General features: G+C 39.6%; 1 protein-coding gene across 2 annotated transcripts in view; it reads left to right on the top strand.

Annotated features, from left to right (window-relative positions):
- ttyh2l (tweety homolog 2, like) overlaps positions 1–26,338 on the top strand; it is a 41,950-nt gene that overhangs the window by 12,483 nt on the left and 3,129 nt on the right. Inside the window, exons 3-13 of one of the 2 annotated variants that reach the window (XM_084744596.1) lie at positions 1,556–1,667; positions 8,658–8,878; positions 12,849–12,944; positions 16,660–16,732; positions 21,102–21,171; positions 21,283–21,338; positions 23,277–23,369; positions 23,455–23,547; positions 25,355–25,497; positions 25,621–25,698; positions 25,887–25,965. In XM_084744596.1, the coding sequence (XP_084600722.1) occupies positions 1,556–1,667; positions 8,658–8,878; positions 12,849–12,944; positions 16,660–16,732; positions 21,102–21,171; positions 21,283–21,338; positions 23,277–23,369; positions 23,455–23,547; positions 25,355–25,497; positions 25,621–25,698; positions 25,887–25,965 (1,114 nt within the window). Of the gene's footprint in view, positions 1–1,555; positions 1,668–8,657; positions 8,879–12,848; positions 12,945–16,659; positions 16,733–21,101; positions 21,172–21,282; positions 21,339–23,276; positions 23,370–23,454; positions 23,548–25,354; positions 25,498–25,620; positions 25,807–25,886; positions 25,966–26,338 lie in introns of both variants that reach the window. The other variant, XM_084744595.1, reaches the window with a different exon arrangement.

Below are 26,338 nucleotides of genomic sequence, written 5' to 3'. Positions count from 1 at the left end.
AAAAGCTACGGTTTGCTACTGAGCAAAAAGTAAGCTAAAACTATCAGGAAAGCTCTGTAATTATATAACCATGAGTTGAAGTGGAGGGGCCATGGGACATCAGAGGAGAAACCAGAAAATATTTGAACCCAAATCAGTGAATAAAGTTATACGTTTGTGCTCTGGTGTCTGCTCCAGTGAATGGATGTATTCTCCTTCTATGCTCTGCTGTGTCATAAGTAAAAAAAGCATTTCATCAGATGCAATAGGAATGCCACCAAGCGCAGAATGAATCAACAACAGTTTCAAATTATTTTGCAGGACAAGAAAAACTCTGAACTACCATTAAAAGTACCGGAGAATATCTACAAAACTACTTTTTTTTGTCGCTGTTGGGCCAGATCCAGTCATATAGGTGACATATAGCGCAACAAACATGTTAAAACAACACTTAAAAATCGAATTTGACTTCATGAGAGCTTTAATCAATCAAGTATGACGAAATTGTATCACTGTTCATGCCACTTTAGGGGTGCACTGACTCTGGGGGTTAGGACACCAATCCTCTCTATTACAGAGGCTCAGGCTGCAGGAAGGTGGGAAGGAGCCTGTGTATTCCACTCAGATACATTTTCGGATGTCGAACAGAATCATGATGTGGGTTTAGCCATGAATGGGATAACAAATTCAAAGATACCGCTGGAAATAGAGGTTTGGTATGTTTAATTCGTAATCTGTGTTTGAGAGAAAGCGTAAACAAAACAGATGGAGGTGCCAGTAGGTGGAGGGAGGGATCTTGAAATATGACAAATATTAAAATTGTGTCTTTCACATATCAGCTCCAGACAGTTTTACAGCATCCCAGCCCATATGGCAACCAGGAGGAAGAGACGGTGTTGGCATAGGAGAAAAGATATTCTTTTGACCAGACTTCAGTAAGGTATCTGACGAAGGATTTCAAAAGTATCAAAGTATTAATACTTTTTTCAACTGCACATGTGCACACACCAAAGTTATTTTAATGGTTTTTTTCTAAAAGGAAATTAATGACCTCAGTTCAGTCTTTATTGTCCTCCCTGAAATTTGAACTGCAGCAAAACCAGATAATCTTGAGTTACTTTTTCTGCAAAATTATCCTTTTTTGTGTGCCAAGTATTATTTTTTTTTAATATGCTTTATTAAAGTTTAAAATTCTGGTATTGTGACGACTCCATATTTGAGAGAATCTTATGATCTCACTGTTTCTTTTAAACATTTTTTGCTAACCAAAGATACCTTCATTTATTCATGAATTTGTTCTTTTTTTTTTTCTTTCATTTGCCAGTAGCATGCTCTAGTCTGTGAATGTACAATAGTAAAAGTTCAGGGCTAAGAACAGCAAAATACCTTTACCAGTATGATACATGTTTCCCCTAAAGCCTCACAAATGATGAATAATATTTCTTTGTCTTTCATGTCCTCCAATAACCTCATTCAGTCCATCATCAAGAAGTACAATGATAAGAAAACAGGGAATTAATTATATTTATTTATTTATATATATGTTTTAATTAATTTAATCTGATTCTTTTCACAGTTCTGCTGTAGGAGTTGGTTTCTATGGAAACAGTGAGACCAACGATGGGGTGTACCAGCTGACCTACTCGCTCTACAATGCCAATCACACGTTGGGTGGCATCAACAATCTGGTGAGTGAAGCACGCCAAGCTCCTCTATACACTCTTAGAAATAAAGTGCTAACTAGAACTATAAAGGGTTCTTCAGCCTGTCCCCGTAGGAGAACCCTTTTTGGTTCCTGGTAGAACCTTTTATAAGGGTTCCACTTGAAATCCTGTCAGAGTTCTGCAGCCTAACCCTTTTACGGTGTAATGGTTCCATCCAGAACCCTCACCGGAGGTTCTCACCTTCTGAATGCTAACAAGAAAAAGGATTCTTAGTGGAATGCTTAGTCTTACAAAGAATCCTTAACAAACCATTTCTTCAGAAACATGTTCTTCAGAAGCAAATGGTTCTGGGTAGAACCTCACCCCTTCAGACAGGACCTTTGCAGAAGTGTGCAGTGTATCAGGATTATTTATATCAGTTACGATGTTTTTTTTTCCAGTTGAATCAGTGTGACTTGACCAGGCAATAACTGTGTTTGTGCTGTAATAAATATGAGCAATCATTTTGCTGTGAATAACTGCTCACCCCATGCTTCTATATTCAATTACCAAACATTTTTTATTTAGTCATGATGGCACCAGGCATGATTTTAATGGCTTACTCCACTTGCAAAAACAGTGATTTACAGCTGGTAGACACCAGAACCCCCTCCTCTATTAATGGGGTGTGCATCTGTCTCAAAGCAGCACCTCCCTGCAGGGGGTCTGTATCCGCTTTTTGTCACAGTGAAGGAATTGCGGCGACTGCTGCCTCGGGATTTGTAAATAGGGATTCTTCCTATGCAACTCCTGACCTGCATTCAGGGAAGTTATTTGGGAGGCTTAGGGGGAGGAGGGAGGAGGGAATGGGAAAGAGGAAGGAGAGCTAGGGAGTCAGAACAAGGCCCCGCAAGAAGCAATAATCACAGTGAGGAAGAAGAGGATTAACTCCCATCTGCAGTGCATTAATGGATGTTAAGCCTCTCCTCTCTCCATCTCTCTCAGTCTTGCTATCTATACTGTGTAGTTTTGTGTGTGTGTGCATGTCAGTATCACATATCCACTTAAAGGCCGCATATGCACACATATTGTGTTAATGTGTGGACAAACAGATTTGTGTGCTCTCTTTCACTGTGTATGCTCAATATTACTGTATATGAGGAGAGAACAGATTTAAATTTAATCTGTTTGTAGCTCACTCACTCATTTGAGTCATGATGGAAAGGGATACTTATGAACTAGGGCTGCACAATTAACCACAATCGCAGTAAGATCGCAATATGGCCAAGTGCAATATCCAAGTCGCAGAACCAAATCGCAGTTTTTTGAAAAAGGAAAAATGTGTGATAAAACAGCATTATAATGAGGTATTGCAGTGCTGCATAGATGACCTGGCCTAAAAATCTTGTTCTCCGGATAAAAGAAAACATGCTTGTTTGGTACAGACCTCAATGAATATCACATCATCACAATTTTATTAGGATTTTTTTCTTGAACATGAAAATTTTAATGCAACTGATATTTATTCTTATCATATCGCAGTCACAATTTCAGTCAGAATAATCACAATAAGACTTTTGTGCAGCCCCACACTCACAGTCCTGCAATAACTCCTAATGTCAATGGTTGTTTTGTCTAGCTAACATTAGCAGTTGGTCTACATAACTAATGTTTGCGGTTGGTTTGTGTAGCTAACGTTGGTCTGGGTAGTTAACTTTAGCGGTTGGTCTTACCTGTAAATGTTTTTTAAATTAGATTGTTTTCTTGGATGATTTTCTGATGTAAAGACAAAATAATAATAAAGTATTTTATCACTAGAGGCCATGCTAGTGATTTGACTGTAAGATTAGCTGGTTTCAGAGACCAGAGTGGTATTTCAATTTAATAATCCTGGTAATAACCCCCATTTTTACTAAATGCATCTGTAATCTGATTACATATTTTTTTCTGTAACTGTAATGGAATACAGTTGCCTTCCAGTGTATCCCAAATACATAATCCTGTTAAAGATGTAAAATGTTACTTCCTGAACCTGCTTATAATGTTCAGTTCCTGTTCAAACTATTTTAGAGATGCTGTTGATTTAACTTTATTTTCATTTTGGAAGCTCTATTTTAGACTATCCTCATTGGTTTAAATGTTCTGGACAAAATGTTAGAAACGTCTCTCTCAGCAAAATGCAATATAGTTCAGAGGAATTGCAAACTAAACCATCCAAAATGTCCATAAGGTTGAATCAACACCTCTCTTAAACTGCAAAAATTATAACTTTCATAGAGGCAGTATATATATTTCAGGGCATGTATTGGACTGCATTGGTTTCATCTTGGTGTAACAAATAACCTGTGAAAGGGGTGTAGATTGCAGTGCAGCAATTTCTCACTGCTGGAGGAAGTAAATGGGACTCAACATTGATGATTTCGCATCCTTGCACCAGACTCTTTGCTGTATCTTAGTATTGATTCGATTCTGTGGCATGATGTATATCATGGCTGCACGAGAAACATAGATGTTCCCCAGGGAAACAGAGGCTTTCTCACTTGGACAATCATCGCTTGATGTAATGTACTCCACTCACAGAGCTGATGAGTCGGCCAGCTGCTCTTCATCCCATAAAGCTAAAGCTGACTTAGTCTGTGTTTAGTCTTGTGATTGAGAGAGTAATTTCTCCCCCGATCTTTATTGGTTTATCAAATCCTTTCTTGGCCCTTCATGTGTCTTTCTATTAACGTCGTTCAAAAGTAATCACTACAGTGATTTGCTTTACCTCAATGATTTAAATACATTTTTTCTGTTGTATCTCACAAGCTGGGTTGATTTGACCAGTAAAGCAGCCACCAGAGTGACCGAATATCTCCTGTGAGCTTAGTGGGTTACACAAGCGGCTGTTTGGCTCTACTCAGATGTGGGAAGTAACTTAAGTACAAAGTCTTTCATACTGTACTTAAAGGTACTACAAGGAGTTTTCAACTGGTTATGAAACAGTCTCAGTTTAACACTGATGCCTCTAAATGACCTACGTAGGTTAGTAAGACCATCAGAGAGATGATTGGCTATTTCTAAATAGTTACTCTTAATGCCTGCCACTGGGTCGGATCCTCTGTGAAATCAGATAAAACAAGTCTGTATTTACATTTACAGTGAGTCGTATGTTCGTCAGTTAAAAATAAGCAGGAGATATTATTTTGTTTCACTTTATTTTATTGAATGTTTTAAGTTTTTTTTAAGTATGTGGGCATTATTTGAAACTTGCATATCTCTTTTTGTATGTAAAGGGAGCATAAATGAGCCTTTAGGATAACAAGGACAACACTTTGGATGTTGTTAGTATGAAGTTATCATTAATTAAGTAACTTGCGGTAAGTTGGAAATGTTCAAATATTGTTTTTTGCAAATGTATTAATATTAATCCCAGATGACCTTGAAGTCAAAGTACTTTCATACATAGCTCAGTAATGCTGCCGGTCTTTCATGTTGTTAGGCGATCTTCTTCCTCATTTGGCATTTAATGGCATATGCTAAAACACTTGTAGGGCATATCTGTCCCCGTCAGGTCCGGAAGAATTGCATCCCCAGCATGGTGTACTGTAGTAAAACAGTTACCATCATGTTTTCAGAATTTTGTCATCGACTTTGTACCCAAGTTCCAGTTGTCATGGCATTCCAGTTAGTTAAAACTGTTCATGAATCAGAAAACATGCACTCTCTCACTGTGTGTCATAGAAGGAAAGATTTTGTGAAGAGGGCGAGTCCGTCTTTTGCCATTGATGGGGGATTTTGATTGTTCGCAGGCATTCTTTATTTCTGCCTCATAGTGTTCATCATGCAGCATTAAGAGCTCTTCAGTGCTGCCTGGAAATAATGGATGAGAAAACATGGCAATCGCACTTTATCAGAATGCCTGCTTCCAATTTACAACTGTGTTACACTTTTATATATAGCTCTTCCTCTTTGAAAGTAAAAGCTGTCTTGTGATGCTTGGAACAAAATGATTACTACTTTCCACGCCATACATCAGTCCCCTGAATGTCTCTCCTCAGCGCCCTATTTCTCAATGTATTCCCCCGCTTGGCTTTAAACCGCTGCCATCATATATATTGTTTTATTGTCACAGTTAATACAGTAAATCTTAGATATATAAAATCACTGACGGCATCAAGCAGAACGGCTCGGTTACATGTGAATCGGCACTTGGAGTTCTGCTGCTGTGAGCCTCAAATCAGTCAGTCTCATTTAACAGGCGTGTCCAATATGGAGAAGCCTCCTTGTGACCCGCTTTCAGTAAAAGTGAGCTTTAATCCATTTTAAGGAAAGACGGGATGGTCCAGATTAAGGGAATGTGGATCACCCAGAGCAGCTAGCTGATGGATCCCATTTCTCACACTCAGGCGTACAGGCTTGCAGATAAGATTCGGGGCATTGTGGCAGGAGCTGTGAGAGATGATGAACATAGAGGTGGGGTGTGAGAGCAGTTTACTGGCAATCACATACACCCCCCGTGGGAGTGCTGGAAGTGGAGGATGGGCCGGTATCTTTGCCTCATCTCCACATGGATACTCTTTCTTTCCGAGGTCTTTAGAAACCGTCAGAAGCATCCACTCAGACTCAGCAGAATTTAATCAAGAGCGTTTGAAATGTGACAGAGTCAAGAAGACTGAGATGTTGTTTTTCTTCTTTGTGGTTAGTTTTTCTTAGCGTGGGAATGAACACTCTAACTCAGCTTGAAGAAATCATGGATGTATGGGAGATATTTTGTTTTTTATTTTGTGTTTCAATCTGTACAAAATCTGTGCAATTTGCCATCTTACAGTGGGACATGTGCTGGACTTCGTCTTGGCTCACAGCAGTCGCCAGACTGTAAAATGGCAATTTGTCGCTTTTACATGTCATTTTTCGTACGGATTAAAAATACAAGCCTTGCCTCGCCCTGGGGGAAAAGTGCATGTATGTATGGGGGAACCAGGGGTGGATAGATGGGTCAAACTCAGGACTTTAACACAGGAGACTAGGTTTCAGTACACGTGTGGAACCAATAGCTGCTGACTGCTACAACGCTGATTATTTGGAAGAAGTAATTATTTTAACCTACACAATGCTGTGTCCCTAAACCTAACCAAGTACCTTTGTTGCCCACTAGTGCACTTCTAGAGTGCAATCTGGTGGGCTGTGGACACAGTAGTACTGCTAAATGGTTAGATTAAAATGAAAGATTGTCTGTTTGTACCTTGGTATGAATAGGCTCACAGCAGCTATTTGACTATTCACATCAGACCCTTTTATTTTAGTTATAAAGTGCAACAAATTCACCATTTAACAGAGGCTGCGGTCTCTGCATGGGTTAAGTGCAGGTCTTCTCCTGTGAAGAGCGAGGTTTGAGTCCTGCCTTGGACTACAATAATTTTTTGACTGTAATGTGAAATTACATGTCAGTGGTCCCTGTTATTTGCATGTTTTAAATTATCATTTTCAGTTTTCATGCTCAGAATGATAGGTTTTGGAAACAAACGCACTCAGTTCAGGTTAGGGAAAGATCATGATTTGTATCTGCCATGTGGGTGTAAATAACCACATTGGCTATTTATACCCCATTTACAAATAGTGTTGCTGCCTACAGAGTCCTGGTTACTTGTCTCTGCCATGCGAGCCTATATACACGTGGGTATATAAAGCAACACTGGCTATTCCACCCTGGGTGTAAATAGCACCTGCCATAAAATCAAAAAACTTTTTTGGTAACTAGATATTTTATATGTAAATGTGCTCAAGAATTCACAAAAATAAAAATGTCAGATTAAAATGCATAATTTTAATGACTGGTTATGTTTATATCACCATGACAATCATACATGAGGCTAAACATGTCACTGTCACAGTGGGCTGGTGGGTCTGTTACACACATATGATATCAGATTGGTTACTTAGTGAGCTTTAGAGGTGCTGGTGGGCCAAATTTGTTACCTTTGTGCAGAGTCAGGTTGATTTTGGAGGCCACTGTGGACAAAACTGCTGGTTCCCACCACATTAACCACAAAATATAACATCAAGAATTAAATTATGTAAATAACAATCTCCTCCTGCTTCTTTTTAACTGGTTAACATATGACTTACTGTAAAATTTCCCTGTGAAATGTAAACACAGGCTCCTTTCATCTGATTTCAGAGAGAATCTGACTTGGTGCCAGGCATTAAGAATAACTATATAATCATAACTGATTATCTCACGGATGGTCTTACTTGCTAATGTAGGTCATATAGAGGCATCCGTATTAAATTGAGATTTTTCATAACCAGATAAAAAGTCCTTGCAGTACATTTAATGGATAGAAATGAAAGTGGTAACTTTTTTTAAAAATAAGAAATTTCCCAAAATATTTCTCTAATCTTTGGAGTAACAGCGAGTTTAATGTTTTCGTTTTGATGACAGGGTTACTCTTTTGCTTAAAGTTTCAGAGTGGATTGCTCCTTTAATGCATTTTTCTCAAATATCTGTACACAGAGTCAAACTATTGTGCAGGTGATTCTGAGTGAAATGTGTCCATGGTAGAGAAACCGTTTCCCCCTGTCAGAATCGGGCTAAAATTGACCCGTTTCTAGCTCCATTGATGCTGCGAAAGTGCAGGCGTTTACTGCATCACATTGTTTTTGTTCACACAGAAAAGTAAAATGTATTTTCTCTACTCCACCAGGCCTCCTCCCACTCTGTTCTCACTATCAAAGACCCCTGTGATAACAGGTCTCCCCGGTATTGTTATCAGTATTCTACTCTAACATTGTTTACCTGAATAAAACACACGGTTGAGGAGAAAAGTTAATCTTTTCTCCAGGGAGTGCTCCTTTGGTTCTTTCACCCCTCTCTACATTTTCAATCTTCTTTTTATGAATATCAGTTTTTTATGAATTTATTTATGTTCCTGTTTCTTTCTGACCCTGTTTGCTCATTGACTCCTCTTCACCTCCTCTCGTACGTTATTCTGACACCTATTTCCCATTTTCTTTCATCTTATCTGTTCTTCTTATCTTTATTTTACTTTATAGGTTGCAGGATCTCTAGGCAGCGTGGAGACTGGACTGAAACAGCACCTGGAAAGGCTGGATGAAATCTTTGCTACAAGGTCTGACTACCTGCAAAGTCTGCGCTTCATGCAGCTGATGCTCAACAACGTCATCCGCGAGCTGACTGCTCTGCCAGATATAAACCAAGCCAATGTTGACTTGGCAGCCATTGCTGACCAAACAGCCTTCATTGAGTACTACAGGTAGGTGGAGCCTCGCTCCCCTGGGAGGTGATTGACGTTATTTTATTTTGTGTGTGTGTGTGGTTGAAGCAAACATGCTGCTCAGAATGGCACCAGAAGTGATCCAGACCAGGCACAGAGCAGATGGGATTTTATTGATCTCCCCTGTGGAACGCAGACCGGAAAAGCTATTTTTCCTGATTGCTAAATAAATGAAAGCTGAAATTGAGCTTATTGCCCACTGTGCAGTTTGAGCCCGAACACTTATTGCTCTCACAGAGTGTTATGCATGGCAGAGTGGCTATTAGACCATGAATGATCTCCTTACCCACAGACCATTGCTCACATTGATTGCAATTATTATTTTGATGTGGTTCTCTTTTTGAGAACTATGTTCTTTTCGAAAGAGAACCGTGACCAAGTATTGAGAGGCTAAAACTGAAATTCAATAAATGGAGGGAAAAAATAACAACCCCAATCAACAGCAGAGTAGACAAATGAATAAAATATCCTGCATTAATTCAGGAGCGCGGTACTAATTTATGATGCTCCAACAACTGCTGTTCCAGACTGTGAGGGTAATTTGATAGCTTCTGTAGCTTTATTTTTATTTTTGAGTGCATAAAACTTCACAGTGCTGTTATGCTGTCAAGTTTTGCATTTGCAGCCTGTTCATCAAGGCACTGTAGGAGTAATTTAGACAAAATTGGAAGGAGACACTAATAGACGATAGATTTAGGGTCGTACGGTACTTTCTGCAAAAGGATTGGTTTAATGTACATTATAGGCTCAAAGCTAATCAGACTTACCTGGACATGTTTGATTTCATTCCATAACTCTTGTTGGTCCTAGTAGGTTGCACATTTAGTAGGGGTACATTTCAAAGTGCATTTAAATTTAATTAAACCAAGAAAACTATCGCACTTTATTTTACAGTACACTAATAAGATGTGGCAAGCTGTACTTTGTATTAAATTAGACAAAAAGTAGAAATAACATGTTCTTTATTAGACAATAGTTATACCCTAATTAGACACCAAACCCTTGTATTAGAGTGTAATTATGGACACATTACAACAGAAGTGTACTGTAAACTTAAGTTTACAAAAAATATAAACACAAATGAAAATAATACACTTTAGTTTACAGTACATCTATGTTGTAATGTGTCCCTGATTACCCTCTAATGAAGTCTAATATGGATCTAATGAAGGGTTTAATACAGTCTGATAAGGAACATATTATTTGGTTATTTACTGGTTTGTTAAATCATATTTGAGTATTACGCAGTACACCATCTGTTCTGTTGGACATTAAAATTAGTTTTCTCCAAATATATACAGCACAGACAACTTTCATTTGAATGCATGGCATGCCAGTCCCGCGGTGCACACAGCTGAGTTCAAGCCCTCAGAAATCACAAAAATATGGATGCCCCTTACTCATGCAAGTGTGTGCAGCAAGATGATCAACAACACTGTTTATTGCTTTGTGTACTTGTTATGAGGCCCGTCTCCCCATGTCTATGGGAAGCTGTGTTAGTCACTTAGCCCCAGGTTATACACACGACAGGCAGACGAAGACCTTCAATGCAGCTCCATGTCCAGTCTGTTCGCCATCTTCACAGCAGGATTTTGGTGCAAGAGATTTATTCAAAAGCTTTCACTTAAAAAGTTTCATTCAGTTTCACATCATGAGCTTTTCATGCAAAAATGGATTTTTTTGCTTGACATGATTGTCATGTTTTCAAATTTGGTAAACAATAATTATTTATATTTATTTTATTTATAACTTTGACTTTTGTGACTTTGATACTTTATTATTTATTAAAATGGAGACTTGTTGTTCTAGACTACAGGAATTTGAATGAGTTCTACACATACAGATTATACAGTACATGTGGAGAAAGTATAGGTGTTGAAAAAGAGAACAACACAATTTAAGAGAGCAAATGATTCATAACCTCAAACCTTGCTGGTCACCCTGTAAACCTGATTATAGCAGTACTATAGTATTATAAACTGTGTCCTTGGAAAATGATTCAGCTAAAACGTCTTCACAGCTTTGTAATCTGAAACGGGTCTTTAGCAGAATGAAATAAGAGTGACTGCAAGGCTGAGCGATATGTTACAAAAAACACATATTGCAGTTATGTTGGCAGATATTGGGATTGCAATGAGTCATAATTTTTGTGGAATAATTTGGTGATTTTTGCTGAGATCTGTACCAAACAAGCGTGTTCTCTTATGTCTGGAGAATATGATTTGTAAGCTGGGGCTTTTCTGTAGCACCACAATGCTTTATATATAATGGTATGTCGTGACACATTTTTCCTTTATCAAAAAACTGCATTTCCTGAGATTTGTATATTGCACTTGGCCATATTATTATTTGGATGATATTTTGAATAATTCTTCAACCTTATTTTTTGTATGTCTCTGCACCAGAATGCCTTGATGGAATTTCTTGGTGCACAAATGTCCACTTGGACTCAAAGATGAACTGATTAGATTTTGGTGGTCAGAGGTCGAGATCGCTGTAACATCAAATCTGTCCCGTTATTGTGAACGCGATATCTCAAGAACGCCTCGACTGAATTTCTTCAAATTTGGTCCAAATATCAACCTGGACTCAAGGGTGAACTGTTTAGAATTGGGAGGTCAGAGGTAATCCGTCCCATTCTTGTGAAGGTGATACCTCAACAACATCTGGCTGGAATTTCTTCAAATTTGGTACAAAATGTTCAGCTCTCTATCAGTCCTCTGTACTTCTTTATAAAAATAATTTCTAAATGAACTTTGATATTAAATTCCTTCAAAGTCTTCTCTATTATATATGATACATACTGCATATTCACTAAATACACAACCACTGGTAGGTAATTTTAGTCAATATATACTTTTCCATATTTTCTTATACTTCTTATTGAACCAGCTATGGTGATAGCTCTGACTTTTGGTATGACAGAGCACAAATAAACCCAGCTGTAGAATATCACTAGTGACTTACTGGCGTATCCCTATCATTAATGTCATGCATACATATTCCCCTATGGTGTGCTGCCCTACCATGACACCACATATTCTTTAGCACCGCAGTGGCAACTTTGTGCATTCTGACACCATTCTCCCCAGTGTTGATTGGATTTCATGCAGCCATCGGGCTATGACCAGCCCGTGGCAGGGGTTTATTGATGAGCAGCAAATGTTGTGGCTTACCCGGTGCTATTTGAACAAGGGGATCTTATATCTTCCCTTCCCGCTTCTATTTCTGAATTCGTCCCCGTCCCTGAGCTCAGAAAAACCCGTCTGCAGTTCTGTTTATGCAGATAAAGTAAAGTGCAGTCTCTTTTTGAGTTTTCCTCCATCCATATGCCCTCTTCTACAAGCAGCTGAATAGCCGGTCTGCAGTTTATTCTCAAAGTCTATTAGAGTTCCTCTGGACTCCTTCACATAGAATGAGTGAATCATATTCTCTAGTGACCTTGGTGTACAGATTTACTACAGTACTGCAGATACCACAGTCATTCCATATTAATGTGCAGCATCTTAAGAATTCCCCTGTTTGTATGACATCCGGGACAATTGTTTTTGGCCAGTGCTAAAAGATGTATAATGCGACCAGATCTATTGGAGTTAAGTATGAGTCATACGCATTCCCACATGTTTGGCCGGTCAGAACACGCACACACTTCAAGTACAGGCTGACTGTAGGCCATTTCTGTGAAGGACATTTTCAGAGCTTGAAAAATTAATGTCTATGGATTTGTGGTGTTGAATTATTAAGCCAACAGGCTGGAAATCACCTGAAACAGATGGGCTCTAACTAGGAAACAAGGATGCTGATATACACACACCTCACACACTCAGTCCCGAACATATGTCGGGCCAGCACTTCCCGAGGCATGTACATATGCATAAACTATGATGTCTGCAAGCGAATGTGATCAATCAGGATTGTTATACTAATGCTTCATTTTCCTGTCTTGTAGATGGCTGACTTATCTGCTGCTGCTCATCCTGGATCTGGTCATCTGCTTGGCTATGTGCTTGGGGATGGCTAAGCAGTCTCGCTGGCTGCTTATCACGTAGGTATCCCGAATGTGTGATTGGAGGTATCTGCCTTTTATCTTGTTTCTGTGTCCCTTTTTGTATCACAAGAGAGCCTTGATAAATGACTCCAAAGTGTACTGGAGCGCACAGGCTCCGAGCAACAAACTATTTAGTGACTGATGTGTCCTGTCAGATGTGTCTTCATCACAGTCAAACAGAACAGAGACTCAAATTTTCATAATTAACCTCCTCTAATTAGAGAAACAGTATTAAAATTTGATTACAGGGACCAAAATTGTTATCAGTATTATCCCTGTTTTGCTGAAATGTGCTGAAAATGTTCAGAAAGCCCTGATCCACAAACTGAAATCATTTCACCATGCTTTATATTGAAACCTCTCAATAATTTGAAATGGCATCATGACCTTTGCAAAGTCGATGTTTTCATTGACACAAAACCCACTTTGCTCTGCCTGCACCTGGGAGACAGGCTGGTAAAATAGGAGCATAGACACTGGACTGAGACCCCCAGCACATATAGAGATTGACAACATGGGAGTTCTCCAAAAGTGAAGCCAAAACATCTTGATTGCCCCCTGGTGGCTGGCTGCAGTATAAAACGCAGTATAGAACATTTATTATGGAATAAATGCTGTCCACTTTTTTCTGTCCAACATGGTTTCTGTCATTTTAGGTAGCTCTTCTCCTGCTCAAGTTCAAGTGTTAATTTCTTTGGTGAATTCGGTTTTAATTAGTTATTAATGCTATAAAAAGCAGGTTTCAAACCAAATGTTTGACAGCTGAGTCGGGTGGGTGGGAACTCCAAAACATGACTTTAACATGATCACTGTCGCACAGACTCTGGCTACAAATGATGTCACCAGCGCAAAATGGCAGTGGTCATATCCAGGATATTTTGGCTTCATTTTTGTACAGTGGGAGGAAGTGGAGATCTATCAGTTGAGACAAGATTCACACTTATACAATATTAAATTTATAATTTATAATATGGACTTAAATCAGTAAACAAGTACATGACATGTAAAAAATATGAAGCACAATAATAAATAACTTGTATCAAAATGCATATGAATATCTAGAATATTACTCTCTTAATAATGAAGCAGCAGGCAGCATGTAGAGAAGTACTGTTTTAACATTTGATGAGAAGTGACACTTGTAAGAGATGTATGACTTAACATCCAATTCTAGAAAGTAGACCCATAACTGACAATGTCAAATAGCCTGTATCAAATAATATGAAATAATCCTAAACAAGAAAGGCTTGACTTCAGACTAAAACAAACGAGTCAGGCTATGCTTTTTGTTTGGTCCAGATGGACTTTACATTGTCTTGTGCAGCCTTCGCTAATTGGAAATTTATACAGCATAGGCTGGAAAAATAGGAAGAGGCAAAAAAAACTGCATAACATCAGGGTTCACACTTGAATACAATATTAGAAAAGAAAGGAAAAATAAAAACCCAAACCACTTTTCAAGACATCCATAAGAAAATGCATAAAATATATCAAAATATTAATTAATCAAAATCTGATATAAATATCTACAATACAACTCCGCAACATAAACTAGAAGAGTGGGCAGCATGTGGAATAGTACTATCTTACCTATTTATAAAAAGGGACACTTGTAAGAAATGTTGGAGATTATCCTGCCCTTGAGAGCACTAGACAGGCCTGCAATCCCTTGTGAGTCCGTTGAAGTGTGTTTAACCTCCTTCTTCAGCCTTTTTTTTTTTCTTTTTTCTCGTGGTCCATCTGTGTTCTCATTGGCCTCTACCCGGATCACAGGCTGCAGACGGACAGGGCACCAGTCAGCCTCTCTGGCACCACATAGGTCACTCCATTAACAGCACTGAACGATAGTATTACATCTTCAAATAGCCCTGGCAATGACTCCGCCTTTGATCCTCTCCTCTGTGACTTGCATTTTATTTCCACATACGATTAAAGGCAGCCTTATAGTAAGTAAGTAATAGATGCTGAATCAAACAGACTGATCAGTTAATCCCACTGTCTGGTCAAACGAACGTCCACTTGGACTTAAGGATGAACTGATTATATTTTGGTGACCGCAGGCCAAAGGATAAGTTCACTGTAAGGAACTGAGGGAATTTCTTCAAACCCGGAGCAAATGTCCTCTGGGACTCAACAATGAACTGATTAGATTTTGGTGGTCAAAGATCGAAGTCACCGTGGCCTGAGGCCCGCCCCCATTCTCGTGATTGTGATATTTCAGGAACATCTGGATGGAATTTCCTTTAAATTTGGTACAAACCTCCACTTAGACTTGATTAGAATTTCTAGGTCAAAGGTAAATGTCACTGTTCACTGTGACATCAATACTATCTAAGTGAAGCTGGCATGTCTCACGCTGGAAATTATTATCTGGAATCATACATGTCAGTATAGTGATTATTTCCATTTTCCTTCAAAACTACACATATTATATGACTCACATGCTGTAGTGGATATTTGTTCCAGCACTTGGACCCCAGTCTGTAGTCACTGTATGTTAAATGTAGGTGGGATGAGGGTTAATGTCATTTTTTTATAGTCTCAAACTAGATCATAACCACTGCAGTTTCTTCTGTAAACAAAAAAAGACATTTAGATTTCAAGCCCCTGCAAGATATAGAAAGATATTAGTAGGAGGATGAATGTTTGATTTAGTAAATCACAACCGGTAATTTAAACCTGATGCTGATGTCTGACAAGCAAATCCACCGTCCAGACTTCCCATCCCATTTGCCCAATTTAGTGCAGCCTACGAGTCAGTGTTAGCAGATGATGCTCGGGATCGCTCTTCACATCTCTCTCTGATGGGTCTCACTAATGCCTATTGATCGCTTGAGCAGGATGAGTCCGCTCCCTTAACTAATTATTAAGTGCTCTCAGGCTACTTTATTGGTGCTTTCAAGAAGGTCTGAGGAGTGAGTTGAGAACAGAAGCGCTTTGCAGCCTTTTTACATCCATCGGGGGGCTATTCTAAATCACAGCACTTTCTCTAGCTTCTTCTGCCAGTGGTCACTGAGAAATTGTGGTTAATAGTGGTCAGATCTTTTATTAATGCTTTTTTTCATAATCCACCTCCGCAATGTTAAGAGCCTCTTGAACTCTTTTCAGACAAAAAGGGGCACATGAAACAGGAGGTCGACAAACTGTGGCACGTGTCAGCTTTGACTGACAGTGACGGTTCACAGTGATTGGCACCTGACATGTCCCCGATTGACAGAAAGTGCAGCCAATTAAAATGTTGCCGGTGGAATCCGGCAGAGCAAGAAAAGACCAAAGACACAGATGGAAAGTCCCTTAACTTCAAGTGGTATCATCTTTAGTTGTAGCCTTGGAGACCTCTATTGAACTGCTTCAATCAAACGTACTTCTGAATAGAAAATATCTTTTTTCTATAAGTATAGAGCTAACAAGTGAATTCAGCAAGGAGTCATGAGTTAATTTATCTTTATATCGCTCCGTGATAAATTGAATTTCAGCTGTATCGTCTAATCTACGATGCACCAGTACAAAGCGCGAGCTGGGCCTCTGTCTGCAGGCAGAACGAGAACAATTCCCAAGCAAAAGCTGAAAAGAATAAATCAAATTAACTAGGTAAAAAAAAGGGCTGCAGATCATTGGTACAAAGACAAACGGATTCATCTGCTTCTCCCTATGTGTCTTTCCCTGTCACCCCCTCTGTTTCTCTTTCTCCTATTTGCTGCTTTCCCCCCAGGATCATGGCTTTTGTAGTGCTGTCTCTGATCCTGAGCTGGGCCTCACTGGGAGCGGGCACTGCTACAGCTGTGGTGAGAAAACACTGAAAAAACCTTTCTCTAAAATCTTGTCACACATGCGTCTTTATTTATTTATGTGTGTTTGTGTTTGATTGGACCCGCTGACACCCTCACAAGCCAGTTGGGTCTTTTTTAACCCTCAGAGATGGGCCCTTGACGCCGGTGGGTGTTGTATTTAGCTTTCCCAGCTCATGCAATTACTTCCCAAGGGTATTACTGTCAATAAGCATGTGTTCTTGGACATGTCTCCTGATTAAAGAGTGTCTGTACATGTTTGTTTAGTTTACAGCAGGCACTTTTCTACAGTCAGTCATGCAGTAAAGCTGATTACAAGTCCCCAGCCTTTTAGGTTAATCAACCCTTGGCCCCGGTGTTGTAAACAAAGCTGTTTCTAGCATTAATTACTAGCTCTGCTTTCTTCAGAATCTCTTATTTCATTGTATTCGGCTTTATTTCTCTTTCCTTATGTCCTCCTTGTTTGTGACAGATTGTTCTCTCTTTCTGTCTGTACACCATGTGTTCGGCACATCTGGGCTTAATGGAGCTCGCATTAGGGACACTGTCTGGGGTACGAAAAGTAACCCCTTGCTTCCAGTCTCCCTACATCCCCCATGTCCCCGGTCTCCTCTTCTCGATCTCCTGTAGATTATCCCATCTGCGGATTATCCCGTGGGATTTTACATCTGGACAGTTGTTTAAAGTGAGGCAGGGGGAAGAGAGAATGAAGCAGAGCGATGGTGACAAACCAAAGTTAAAGAAGAAATATGTAAGATATGTAGTGTACTAAATCTTAAAATCATCATGATATGTCTTCAGATATTAAGAAAAAATGTTAAAGTGAAATACCAGCTTCCCAGACAACAGTGTTACATCCAACATGTTCTCCTTTGAAATGTCCATTCTGGGCCAAAACCTGTTTTTGTTTGTCTGTTTCATGTTAATTAGAGCTCAAATTAATGCAGCAATGCCTTGTAATGTTTGCCAAATGTCTGTTTATGAGTTCTAAGTAATCATTAAGAATCTTTTATAAGGAATAGATGTTTATAAGATTTAAATTAAGCTATATATTACTGGAGTCTGGCAGGCAGGGAGACAGACAGTCACTGAACTCCAACTTCAGAGTGTGTATTTTAGAGCAGTGTGCTTTTGTTTTCACGATAAAGGGCTTCGCTTTACATTGACAGACAACCCAAAATATAATCCTGTTCAGTGTCCCTGCAGACAACCTGCATGAGCTTAAGTGGAGTTTCCAGGTATCTGTACTTTACTATTTTTTTGACAGCTTTTTTGCATCATTGCACGCCACCTTCCGAACATCAAGACTGATTTCAACCTAAATCGATTCTTTGGTGTATCCATTATAAGACAAAAACGACGCAACAAGACATAATAAGACAAAAACAATGTCTCAGATGTAACAAGACAGAAAATTATGTAAAACAAGACTGAGACAAAAGCAACCTAAAAGACATAACGAGACGTAACAAGATTAAAAAGACCTAACCAGATGAAATAAACAACATTGTAAAAGACGTAATGGGACATAACAAGACAAAACAGAGAGGGAGACTCAGCCATGAAGAAAATAAGAGACTCAGTTAGCTTTGCACAGAAACAGCCAGTAGAAATGTCTCTCAGAGGGTTACTTGTTACTTTTATACTTTTCAGAGCCGGGGTAAAGAAGTTCATTCAGCACTACTCTTGTGGTCCTCGGTGAAGACAGAGCTCCCCTGCAGTTTTAAAACCAGATTACCAATATCTTTGACTGCGCCTGGAGCTTAGCATAGCTCATTATAGAATAACATTGACCCTGCATTAAAACCTCTGACCTTTCTGGCCGACTTATCCAGAATAGTTGAGTACAGCTCGTCTCCGGCATGCATCTCTGTCAGACTCTTGCGTCACAAGTGAGCTGAGGTAAATATGCTCAATAACTTCTCCTACCTGCCTAGTTATTAATAGGGAGGCCAGTCCCTTCACACAGAAGTGGATTATCAAAGAACAGTGTCTTCAGTAATAGCATTCGAATTTGGGACAGTAGGCAAAAGTATAAGTATAAAGACATTACTGAAAAACTGCACGGTGCGATAACATGGTGCATCTTGAAAGGAAGGTAGATGATGGTGGTGTCCTAGAAAATGCTCATAAATTTATACATATTTGATGAGATGAAGCCTAAACAAAATGTCCCCGCTGCTATAATGAGATACTAGATGAAGGGTAACGTCCTAACAGTGCCGTACAGTTTTTGCTGAAAACACATGTCATGTGATCGACTTCAGAGATATGGTAATCTGAGACTGAGGTGGAACAAGTATGAATCTAAGCAGCATAGAAGGGGGAAATTAAGCTTAGGTAGGCTCATTGTGTGTCACGTCTTGCTTTCCAGTTACATTCCCCTGTGTTTTCTTTCGTTGCATCCTGCATTGCATCATGTTTTTTTCATTGATCATTGCTTTGTTGGATCGAAGCAGGTTTGCTCGCTGAACTGGTTTACGATGACAGGCTCTGGAAAGATAGCGTTTGATCGGGGCTGACATGAAAAGCAGCGGACACAAGACTATATTAGGAATATATGACACAAGGCTTTGATTTTTGACTCTGCATCACAACAGATTTCTTCATCCCTTTGAATTTGATCAATTTGAATGTCAGCCTGTTATTTTCCCCAGCTGTTAATTATACATGTATGTGAGAAATTATTCTGTTAAAGCTATTTTTCATTATTTATTTTTTTTCCCTTCGGTGAATCGGTGCAAGGGCAAATATCAGGTCACAATCACACGTTTTGTCTCCATCCTTATAGTCTCTTATAGCTGGAGACCAGCTGGAGAACTACATGAGACATGCTAACTGCTTTGCTGCATTCTTAATAAGGGTGTGGTTGGTTTTTAATTATTGTGCTTGTGAAGGTAGTTATAAAACTTTGGCGCAGCTGAAAAAACTTTTCCAACACCTTTACACACTGTAGACGGTGAATTTGAACAGTTTTATGAGTCTGCGTGTATTTTAGTGGGAAATCTTACTTTTTAATACGGTTTGCCTCCTATTTCCAAAGTAATGCAGCAAACAGAGGCTGGTAGAGCTGAGACAACACAATTTAAAGTTTGCACTGAAAGTTTAAGTTTATCTTTATGGTTTATATTGATGCTGAATTGACAAAAAAAATGTTGACATATGACACACTTTACCTTTTTTTTTGTAGAGTCATGCATTTTAACAGACACATAAGAAATTGTGAAAATATCATATTTCTTAACCAGAGTTTGGCATCCTGAACTTTACTTCATTCATTCATTGTTTGTTTTTAACATTTTGTCATGACTACAGAAACACAAGGTAACTGCTAAAGCATGATAAGGTTGTCTAACATTGACCGCTGTTAGATATTGCTTTGATAATGATTTAATAACACATGTATTGATTACTGACGGTTGCTGAGTGATCAGGCTAATTAGCGGCTAATTGTAGCCACTCGGTTTCTAATGGCAGAATGCAGTAAATGGTTGTCATAGTTTCTCAATTATAGAGCGTGGAGCATGCACAGAGCAGATTCTGGGAGAAAACTGCTCTCCCCATGTGCCGAGGGGCATGAGGGAGCGCGCACAGTTAAAGCACCCCAAATAACAGTCACCCTGACAAAACACTCAATACAGAGTGAGTCTGTGTACAAGTCAGAAAAAAAGTAAGTTCCAGTTATGAGTGCAAAGTATTGTTCGTATTCTTTTTTACCATTTCAGTACATTTTTAACAGCAAATATTACTGGAAGCACTGAAGAAAATTACAGATGAGCATTTCAAATCACATTATAGACACCTCCACTGATACAGGGTCCAGCCATACACCAGGCTGTGACCTAGTCCTGTTATGTTCTGGGGAAGACTGCGTGCACAGATACTACGAGACCTTGACCCCTAATTGTTTATTCATGCGCATTAGCAGCTCTCCATGGATGAACTCAAGAGCATGAAAATATTTAGTAGACTTCATCCATGGTCAGCAAAACACGACATGCTCTTAATGGTCAATACAGCCTGAGGTCTGTTGCCACCGCACATTTTTCTGTGTGCCTGTTTAATGAATGGCTGCGGGTCTATGTGTGTCTGTGTGTGCATCCTGCTGTATTACACATGTCTGGGGGCATTTGTGCGAATGTTTTCATTTCACAGACTCACTTGTTCTGGAGTGAAAGGATGATAACGATGTTGTAAAACGAATAGTTTGGTTTCTTTTTTTTGAGAGAGATTGTCAATAACGCGTAGCCCTTTGCAAAAATCAGTTTCACTCAACTACAGATCTAGTTCATGGTTTGAAACAACGCTGCACTCCTTTTGTTGTTGCATACTTGCAAGGTTACAGCATGTTGTTGTGTTCCTACAGGGCACCAGTGACTTTTGCGTGTCTCCAGACAAGTTTATTGTCAACCAAACCAAGGATTTCCTCAGTGCAGGTAATTTATCTCTCCAAACTGAATTGCACAGATAGCAGCGCTCTCTGTCACTGAATATTAAGACAAAGTGCTAATCTTGCTCCCTGTCTCCCTGCTTCTCTCACCCTCCAGATGTTGCACACTATTATTTGTTCTGCAGTCCGAATCTACGAAATCCCTTCCAACAGGTATTGACAAAAAGTCTCTGCTTTCATATGGAGTTGTTTACTGAGAGTCACATACTGGAAAATGTATTGCTATGTTAGAATGAGTTTTTCCCTGTTAGATGCCAAACCGCTAGATCATTATCGGACCTTAATCGGCTGTTCTGAAAAACGAGCCTCCAATACTAATTTAATTACTCAAAGTGATAAACTTTAATCAAATAATATTCCTTTTTCATACATGGGTCTCCAAAAAATCACCATATCTTTTACTCTGTGAATAATCTGTGCCTTTGGGCATTCTTAAATAGCAATATTTTTGTAATCATTTTTTCATTGCACTGCATAAAGGCAGCTTCTGCACATATGCAACTCATGTTATCCATATTTATTTGTATGTTTAAAGGCATTTGCATATATGCTTCCTGCATAATTAAGTTTTCAAAGAAACATTTAGGCACCTCACACCTTCAAAAGACAAGGCAATTGAAAGTGCCTCAAAAATAACATAACTTAATAATATAAAACTAATAACTTATAATAATAATCTGCCAATTATTTTCAAAATTTATTGATTTAATGTAATGATTTATTGTCATTAAAGAATGTCAAAAAATGTGAAAAATGCTCATCACAATTTCTCAGAGCCTAAAGTGACGTCCAACAGTCCAAAACCCAACAACTCTTCATTTTGCTATCATAAATAACAAACAGTTCACCCCTAAATCCCAAATATGATATTAATTTACTCAAGCCTGTATTACTATTTATGTATCTAGATAGATATTAACTGTAGAGATGTTTCCCCTTCCTCGCATATAATAGGACTAAGTTGCACTCTTCTTTCACACTTCTTGTGCACAAAGCAGCAAAAAAAAATACATTTGAAAAATTCAACATCAGTGTCTCGCTTTCTTGTGTAACCGTGACCTGGATACACAAGAAAAATCACAGACCTTGATGTGAGCAGTTTCATGTTGGAACCACTTTCTTTATAGTAGAAAGAAAGATGTTCTATAAGCCATTTAGTGCCATTTCATCCCATTATATTGGAGAGAAGGCAGACATCTCTATGACAGATACATCCAAAACTAAGTAACTCAGACCAAAACAGTCTGGTCTAGGTGAATAAATTGCACTACACGTAAGAGGAAAAAATATCTGTCTTTGGTTTTAGGGGGTGATCTGTCCCTTTAAGAAGCTCTAAGCTCCAGCAAATGTTTGATATTTTTCCTTAAAAAAATGCTGTTTGTTCAACTCATTGATTGATTTAGTAATTGCTGCTGCTCTGTCTTACGGTACATGAGCAGGTGCACCACATGAAAATGTTGAAATGTTGAAATTCATTCAACAGAAAGATTAAATCAGCCTCCTTGATCGCTTATTCTATCACTGAAGCCAGTGTCTGATTCTGGTGCGAATTTGATACCAGTGAGGAGTAACAGTCCACCTTCACGCCACAGACAGTTCGACGCTCTTAATTAGAATATCTGTATGGTGTCAGGCATTTTTTCCATGATCAGCCCTTTATCTGTGTGGCACGTATTGAGGGAATCTGTGGTGAATAAATCCATGACCAGTAATTATTAAAACCCACATGCTTAGTTACTGTTGCAGCATCCATTTAGGGATTAAAATGATGCTTGTTAAGTAGGTAAGGATAATATTTTCCTCTGATGGCCTAGTTGATATAAATATTGCTCTTTTGTTTGGGTTTGAAATTGTGTGGTGGGAATGGGGGGGGGGACTGGTGGGCGAGACGGTTGGTGGCAAAGGATAATCTGGGCCTATCTGTCTGGAAAGAAGTGTGTTCTCTTGTTAAGCGCATTATAAAGTCTTCTTTAGCACCAAATTGCTTGTTGACACGCTGCTTCCAAACAATGCTCTCCTTAATATGATCCTCTCATTGTTTGTGCTGGATGTCTGTGCGTGCGATGGCGGCGGGTGATTATGTTTTCCCAGTCTTTGACAATCTGCCAGCGTTCTCTGACCACCATGCAAATCCAGATCCAAGGCTTGCTGCAGTTCTCTGTGCCTTTCTTTCCCACTGCTGAGGTAAGTGGCCGTCTGACAGACTATTACACCAGACTGTGGAAAAGTGTGTATTATTCTCGCCTCTCTTTTATACCTTGTTACACAGAGAGACCTTTTGGGGATCCAGCGACTGTTGAACTCCACGGAGTTCAGTGTACACCAGCTAACAGCCTTGCTCGACTGCCGCGGGCTACATAAGGTAAGGTCAGATTCCGACCAGGACACTTTTTAATAGGGCTGCTTTGTAGCGTAGCTCAAAGCCATTTAGAAGACCACCTTGACTGATTCTCAACCTTATCTCTTTGTGCTTCTTGTAGACTGGCATGTTTAGATACACCGCTGCAATTGTCAGTACACTCTGGATAGACAGGCTCTATTCACCACCCCCAGTTTTTCCCCTCTTTAAAGCCTAACTTTACTTTCGCAGGTTTCAGATTGTCAGAGTTTTATCTGTGAAGAGAAAAAGACATCTGGGTGCTGAAATGAGTCTTTCTTGCTGCTGTGATTGTCACATCAGATGTAGGTTCTTAGATCAATAGAGCCTTCATATGACAATTTTAATAGTGTATGCTGCATGTAGCTGTGTCATTCTTCAACAATAGTTTAGAGATAAGGCAAAGTGGAGGGTGGGAACTGTATTCAGTGTCAGCAGGGTAGTACTGTGCTTGCTAGTAATATTATTTACAGTAAAATGTGAGGCTCCTCTAATACACTTTAAATATAACCAAATAACAGTGACCACACATACAACCATTGAGATCATTCTCAGAACTTGTCATTGTTCAAATATAACAAGCAAAACAATCAAAGAATGCATTTATAACGTGCATGTCATCAGCAGGACGGTCTCGGCATGGAAGAAGACAACTGAGTGTTTGTGTGTATAAAGTCTGTGTTAAAGTCTGGGACACTATCTCTGCTGTGAAATGCTGTAGTTGCTTTTTATGCCTCTGTGTTGATGATAGCCATGGCCAGAGGCATTATGTATTCAGGCAGTCCAGCCTTTCATCCGTCCCATTCTTGTGAACGTGATAGGTCCAGAACACCTTAAAGCAATTTCTTCAAACTTGGCACAAATGTCACTTGGATTCAAGAATGAACTGATTAGATTTTGGTGGTCACAGGTCAAAGAACAAGATTACTGTAACCTCATATCTGTGCCATTCTTGTGAGCGTGATAGCTCAGGAGCGTCTTGAGTGAATTTCTTCAAACGCGGCACAAATGTCCACTTGTGGGGCTTTTCCATTGTCACTTTTGGCCACGCCGAGTCAAACTGTGCCGTGATGATTGGGATTTCCAATACCACTTTTAATGCACTGAGCCGTGTCCCAGATGGACTACTATGGAGTGGGGCCAAAGCGACCCCAACCTGTCTCCAAGTGGGCTGCGGTGACGTTTTGCCAACTTTATTTTACCATTTTCTATTCACTTTCAGCTGTGTAGAAGATGTGTTGTTCTGGAAATTGTTAACTGGAATCATACATGTCAATACAGTAATAACTTCAATTTTGACAGAAAGTACACTAAATACCTTTTATTAAATTCCTTCAAAGTTTTAAGTAGATACATGAATATTATATGACTCTGGACAAAAATGCATACAAACTGCAACTTGAGTGGTTGGCAAACAACTGCGAGGCAGTATTTCTATTTTTCTACTGCAGCTGTTCAGCATGAGCACAAATAGTTTCTGTATCTGAAGTGGGGTGAGGTTAGCCTCTGGGACATGGATGGAAGTCAATTAAATGTTCCCAAAAAGTGACATAAACAAACATGTTTTTCAGTCAGTCATCGTGGCCTTGTCTTTTTGTCTGTAAACCTCATAACTCAAACCAAACTTAACGTAATGGATTTAATCTCTGTGGGTTTAGATGGATAATATACAAACATAATTCAATAAAGTTCTTGCTGAAAAAGCTAGTGTTACTTTATTTTTATTTTTTTACTTTACACTGACAATAAGTGGCTGCACAATACTTATTAATGTGTGTGTCCATTCTTCTAGGACTACGTGGATGCCCTAATGGGTGTGTGCTATGATGGGGTGGAAGGGCTCCTCTACCTCTCTTTGTTCTCTCTGCTGGCTGCCTGCGCACTCTCTGCCATGCTGTGTGCGATTTTCAGAGTGTGGACACTAATGGGCAGCAGGTCAGCACCAAGCAAAACCCTCATCCCATTACGCACTGCCCACAATGCACTCCTGCAAAGTGTTAACGCACGCACTCTTTCTGTTTCTGTCTTTGTCTGCGTGCGTGTCCTACTTTCACCCAGGGACAGGGAGTATGACGACATAGATGAGGAGGACCCGTTCAACCCCCAAGCGCGGCGGCTGTCCTACAACCCCAGAAGGTCCAACATCCACAGTTTCTGTAGCTATACCAGCAGCCTTGGTAGCCAGGCCAGCCTTCATCCACCTCCGCAATCTGCTTCTAATGCTATACCGCCTCCTGAATACATGTAAGAAAAATAGATGATGATGGCATTTTAGTACACGTGTTTTTCATCTCTTACCGTCTTTCTTTCCCTCTCTGTCACAGGAATCAGTCCATGCTGTTTGGGGGGAGTCCTCGATATGAGAACGCGCCGCTGATAGGGAGAGGATCCCCACCTCCCTCGGTGCGTTGGCCCTACGAGGCTTTGGTGTCCCTGGTGTGACGGGCACGATGGCACCACTGACCTGAACAGAAAGCACACACAGACGCACCATGAACATAAAAATACATATACACTGTACAGAAGCTCACACTGTCTACACTTAGAAAGGGGAGTGTTGTTGCTTTGCAAGTGATGGAAGACTGCTCTCTGCTGGCCACTGACTGAAGTGCATTCATCTCTGAATGCAAACACACACTCCTCTCACTCTGAGCACATTCTCATGTCCCTTCATCACTGCCTTGGATTGTATTTCTAATTCTTTCATGTTATGGCTAAGACTAATGCATGCATTTAGGCGTGTGTGGCAAAATCGTAGGATTTAATGAATACAGAC

The sequence above is a fragment of the Lutjanus erythropterus genome, chromosome 19 (assembly GCF_056507025.1).
Source record: "Lutjanus erythropterus isolate fLutEry1 chromosome 19, fLutEry1.hap2, whole genome shotgun sequence".
NCBI lineage: Eukaryota > Metazoa > Chordata > Actinopteri > Lutjaniformes > Lutjanidae > Lutjanus > Lutjanus erythropterus.
Note: the sequence above shows the minus strand (reverse complement) of the source record. Positions and strands in the feature narration are given on the sequence as shown.